Consider the following 6,239-nt stretch of genomic DNA (forward strand, 5'->3'; position numbering starts at 1 on the left):
CCCACTTATTTGAGTCTCGTTTTATTAATGGAATATTAAATACGGTGCCATGCTTCATGATCATACGATTTATGTAGTTTGAACGATCCCACTTATTTGAGTCTCGTTTTATTAATGGAATATTAAATACGGTGCCCATGAATGCTGTTGTAATTTTACGCTTCATGATCATACGACTTATGTAGTTTGAACAATCCCACTTATTCGAGTCTCGTTTATTAACGGAACTCTTATTCGTAAGAGAGTGGATTGTTTAGTCCTTAATAAAAAGGTCTAGATTCATACCACCAAGAACGATAAAAAATTTTCTTTCAAGATCTTAAATTTTGGTTGAAACACAGGAATTGAATTGATGTTGGCAGATATTGCAGAAGTGGATGGATTAATTGAACAGAGAACCTAAACCTAATTGGAAAATTCATATTCTAAATTGGAAATCAAAATTATAACTTTCAAATCCAAAATTCTTTCTTAAAAAAATTCTGAATTTCGAAATTTATGGCTAAAATTCATGATCCAAATTAAAATATTTCAAAACTCAATATATGAATTTCAACCACTGAATTCTTCCTTCAATCCCAATGATTTAACATGGAGTCAGCTCTGATACCACTTGATGAAAATTTAAACTTTACAAAACTATAAACCTTAGAACTTGAAAACATAAATTCCTCCATTGCCAATATCCTCATTGACGTTTACCAAGAAATTATTAAATACAGAACTTATCTTAATTCTTTGGGAACGATTATTTATTACTGGATTTTGGATCTTGAAACTTGAACTTCAATCTTTTCATCTTTGGCTTCTTGACCTTTGATCTTGAATTTTGCATTCTTTGATTCTCTAGTTATTGTTTTTGGTTTTATTTCTTGATCCATAATCTTGATTCTTGAATTCCTTCTTCTTGATTTTGATTGTGGATATTGGATCTTTCTCTTTAATATGTTTTCTCTTATATTTTTGTACTGATGGGATGATACAAAGAATGAGAAGTTACATATGAATTGTGGACCATGATCCTATATATAATTTCAATATGTATTTTGCGCCATCAGAAAATACAATTATAAAGGAATTTGGTTTCTACACATATAATCTGGTCCATACTTTATTTAGATGCCCTAAGTCCAACAATTTAATTCTTTATTAGTCCACTTTTAATTTTGGCTTAACTTTAAGATATCCATATACACAATTAATTATATATGTAGGTTTACATGATAAATTAAAATTTTCCCAACTAAAGATCCCTATCGAGGGAGTTGTTAATGGTTGGAGAATTTTTTTCATCCAGCATTATGGTATAACATCTCAAGATTTGAAGTAACTTTTAAGAAATTTTTCCATTGAGCTTTCCTTATTTCTTAAGAAAAAAACAGTTCAAAACTTACTTCGAAAAATATGCATCACACTATTTTTACTTCATTATCAAAGTACGGGGATAATGATCGCAACATGCACAAATCTAATACATGCATAGGTATCAAATACATTGAAAATTAAAAAATTAATTTAATCCAATTTAATGGTTACTTATGTGATGTCCAATGTGCACAAGAAAGAGGAACGTGGTATGGTGTGTTTAAATCTACCGTACAATAAGTTGTGTATGATGAAAATTGATGATAGTAAAAAGGCTTTTTTTTTTCCTTCTTCTTCTTCTTCTTCTTTAATCAATATAGCTAATTTGAGACAGAATGAAATAGATAAATATTCAATTTTTCGGCATATTAAGAGCCTATTTGAGCTCCTTTTTTATTTTTTAAATTGAAAATGCACTTTGAAATAGTATTTTACTAAAAAATATGTGGTAAAGACAAAAAAAAAAATGAATTTGCATGTAAAATTATTTTATTGAAAATGTGATTAAAATAAGAGAAAAAATTATTTTAAAAATAATGAAGACGAAACAAGGGTTAAGTCAATTTGAAGGACTGCCACATAGACATAAATCATAAATGTCAATCTATCATGTTTACCTATTTATATTTTCTTTTTATTACTTTTGTTTTACGATAGATTAAAAGTAAAAAGGATGGCAAATCAACATCGATATGATGAAACAATATCTTTTCGGTAGCGTGAATTGTGGTAACTTCGCATTAATAGTTGTACATGCTTTGATTTCAATTTTCCATTTATGAGAGTGGAGTAAAACTAGTTTACCTTAAAGAGAAAAATTCACACCAAAAAAATAGAAATGATAACCACAATTATGTTTCTTTTACCAAAAGAAGAACCATTACTTTCAAAAGGGCAAATGATTCCTAAGCACTAGTGCAATTTTTATTTTTATTTAAAAAAAAAAAAAAAAGAAAGAGAGAGAGATAGAGAGAGAGAGAAAAAGAGAAGGTACTTCTATTTTTTAAAGGGAAATTGCAGTAGAGACCCCAAACCTTTAAAACATTAGCAGATTTTTCTCAAATCTTTAATTTGTTGCAATCGCCACCCAAGCCTTTCGAAACGTTGCGGCGGAAGCTCTTTTTGACGGTTTTTATCCAAATGTCTGTTAGTTGACCAAAAAATTTGACTTTGACCATATTTTTAATAATTTTGATCATTTATTACATTAAAATAAGTTAGAAATTAAATTTAAAAAATTTAGAAAATAAAAACCAATCATCTTCTTCCCCTCACCCCACTCCATCCCCAACTATAAAAATCCAAACCAAAATGTAACCCATAGAAATATAAAGACAAAGAAACCAAAATATAACCCACAAGCCACAGATCTTTGGTTAAAAAAAAATTGATTTTCTATAGGTCACTTCCAATATTAAGGATGTATGGTAAAATCAATGGAATGTTTCACAATCATATATGCTGCTTCCTCTGCAATTTTTCAAGGGTTGTTGATTTTTTGTTGCTAGTAATAGGGAAAATCATTGACTTTGGAGAGAGGCAACCACCCATAAAAACTAAGGCCCTGTTCTCTTTACTGTTTTCGGGCCGTTTTCTGTTTTCGATTTTTCAAAACGGTGAAAACGTGTTCTCTTTCCCGTTTTTGAAAACGAATTTTCGAAAACGAAAAAAAATGTGTGAAGAAAACACAAAACGACTTTTTTGTCGTTTTGGGCGTTTTCAGTGTAAAACTTGAAAAAATTGAAAACGCGGGAAACAACTTTTTTTTTTTTTTTTTTTTTTAGGGGGTGGTGTGGTGATTCTCAAAATTTCAAAAAAAAAAATTAAAATTAATCTTTTTTTTTTTTTTTTTAGGTGGTGTTGTGGTGATTCTCAAAATTAAAAAAAAAAAAAATCATTTTTTTTGTTTTGAGAAACTAACAAAAAGAACGCATTTTCAATAATTTCAAAACAAACACTCAAAACACAAAACTCAAAATGAATTCAAAACTCAAAACACAAAACTGAAACACAAAGAGAACACCCCCTAAATCTCTCCATAATCCTTATTCTTCCCTTCCAATCTTATTTCTGTGGGTTACATTATGATTTGGGTCTTTATGGCTGAGAATGGAGGTGGAGATGGAAGTGGCGATGGTCGGGAATTGATTTTGGGTTGGGGGTGGGAGGAAGAAGATGATTGGTTTTTATTTTCTAATTTCTTTTTTTTTTTAATTTAATTTCTAACTTATTTTAATGTAATAAATAAAAAGTTACTATTTTACCCTTTCAAAAATATTAAAAATATGGTCAAAGTCAAATTTTTTGATCAACTAACAGACATTTGGATGAAAACCGTCAAAAAGGGCCACCGTTTCAACGTTTCAAAATGTTTGGGGTGACGATTGCAACAAATTAAAGGTTTGGAGAAAGTCTACTAATATTTTAAAGGTTTGGAGCCTCTGCTGCAATTTTCCTTTTTCTAAAATATGATATTCTTATTCCATCTTCTTGTATCTTTTGTTTTAAAGTCAATACAAGCATTTATTCAAATGAAAGGATAAGAATTGTCCATGTTTCCATTTTAGTTTTACTTTTTCAAGTCGAATTTACAGGGATAATAATTAATTTTTTAGTATTTGAATTAAACACAACCAGTTCATTTCATTATTCATTTGGAACATACTTCTTGTACATAATGCATTATCCATATCGATAGTGCATCCCTCTCACATGGAGAGGATTCAATTCAAATAAATTATATTTTATTAGAAGTGAGTCTCCTTTCGTTTGAAGGGATGGATACCGATATGAATATCGTAATGCACGTGTAGCATCGACCTATTCATTTTTCTTTTTTCGTCTATCTACTAAGATAAATTTATAACAATGAAATGTTTTTTATGATATATTGTACATGTTCATTTTCTTTATTCTTTATTGACTTTAACTAAAGACATGATTTATACACAAAGTTTATCACTATCTTTATTTTTAATTATGGTCAAGTTTGATATAGTAGACGACACCAAACATGCCCTCCACAAATATAACAATATGGTTACTCATTTGGTTTCACTTATTACTTTATAAAAATTTCTAGTCTCTAGACTAAAAGGAGAGGAACATTTGATATTCTACAAAAGATAAGGGACCAAAATGAAAAACCCAAAAATTATAATCCATTTCTTTCCTTTTCTCTACGCTTTGCACCCCTGTAGTTTTCCTATTCTTTCAATTAACCCCAAATGCTACATAAAAAATTCAGACTGCAAAATCGTGTAGTAATTTGCAGTCTCGTCTTCAAGCTCCCACGGTCCATCGGATAAAGCAGAGGGAGGAGGATTTTCGCCGGAATTTGTTTCTTCATCCGCTCTGTTAGGTATCCCAAGCTCGTCATCAGAGGCTTCAAGGAGGTGTTTCATTACTCTAACGCCGTCGTCTTTCTCTTCATCATCTTCCTTACCGCCACCACCGCCGGCAGCTTGGTCATGTTGATAATCTAATCCTAACTCAGCTTCTTCCTCCGTCGTTGACGGCAGATAGTCAAAGTCGAAGGTGGTGGTGGTGGAAGTGTAAGTAGAACTTGAACATGAGAGTTCTTGTTGAAGGGTTGTGAAAATTGCAGACAAATCTTGATTAGGGTCATACTCTTGTTCATTTTCAAGAATTGAGAGTATACTATTGTACGTGTTTTGACGCTTATCAGACTCGACTCTGTTAGCTTCTGCTTCTTCTTCACAGGATTCTTCTCTTGGGCGTTTATGTTGGGTTCCCGCCATTGTTAACACGGAAAGGTTGCAAAAAAAGATGAGAGAAGAAGGATGAGGAGAGAGAATCGAATTGGAGAGGTTTATATAGAGGGAGAAGGATAATTGCAGTTCCGGTCAATTGAGTTCAGAGAGAAATTAAGAATATTTAATTCATTTTATTTTATTTTCTTTGCGCGCGCGTGAGAGAGAGAGGGAGAGATGCTTGACAAGATAAATGAGGTTAGCTTTATTTCATTTTCTACTTTTTTGGAAGGACACGATCCCTTCCAAATAACTCTTGATTAACTCGGAATATATTCAAATTATGTTTAATTATAGTATTATGCTATTTGTACAATGTATGTTTACAAATTTGTTTGACAAAATAAGTATAGACAAAATTCGGGTCATTGATTTTCAAAGATTTAAATTATTATTTTTTAAATTAATTGGTACAGATATTACCTTGTCAACCAACTTTGTATATATAGCATAACTTTTAATTATAATAGCATAATAATTGACAAACATCTCTCGTGTTTTTGTTGCATAACATTATTTGATTTAACTTACTAAGCCCCAGTTTGATTCATATTCTTTTCTTATTAAAATTAAAAATATGACCGTTATCTATCACATCAAGATACCAAATTTGAATTTCTATCTCTTGTGTGGGGCTCGTAACGACTATATTTTTCATTCTCATTTTTCCAAAAATGATAAACAAATGGAGGCTAAATACGCTATAAAGCTTCACAAATTATATAAATTGAAAATAAGTTAACTTAATTTTAAATTAAATTTCATGTTGAAGATTTGAGTTACTTTTTAATTTTTATAATTAAAATTGTGATTCACAATGGGATTATACTTTCTTGTGTTTTGTCAAGTAATTTGGACATCATAAAAGTATTCGTCTTTTCAGGGGTATATGATCATATTGTTAATCATTGATTTAACAAATGTAGATCGTGCATCATCAGTCAAAATGCCGTTGTCAAGGTGGAGACAAAAGCAAGAAATAATTAATGAAAGTTAGAACATTTGTTTTCAATTTATTACTTTAATAGTAAGTCCATATGCATTTTTTTAAAGTTGAGGATAAAATCAATACTAGATCAATGAATTGGGGACAAATAATGC

The 6,239-nt window shown here is 30.4% G+C and overlaps 1 protein-coding gene across 1 annotated transcript; it reads right to left on the reverse strand.

Annotated features, from left to right (window-relative positions):
• Positions 1-4,595: 4,595 nt before the first annotated feature.
• Positions 4,596-5,126, reverse strand: LOC111395287. The gene has a single exon (XM_023021271.1). It carries the CDS (start codon positions 5,124-5,126, stop codon positions 4,596-4,598), a length of 531 nt encoding a protein of 176 aa, XP_022877039.1.
• Positions 5,127-6,239: the final 1,113 nt, after the last annotated feature.

This window comes from Olea europaea, chromosome 6 (assembly GCF_002742605.1).
Source record: "Olea europaea var. sylvestris chromosome 6, O_europaea_v1, whole genome shotgun sequence".
Lineage (NCBI taxonomy): Eukaryota > Viridiplantae > Streptophyta > Magnoliopsida > Lamiales > Oleaceae > Olea > Olea europaea.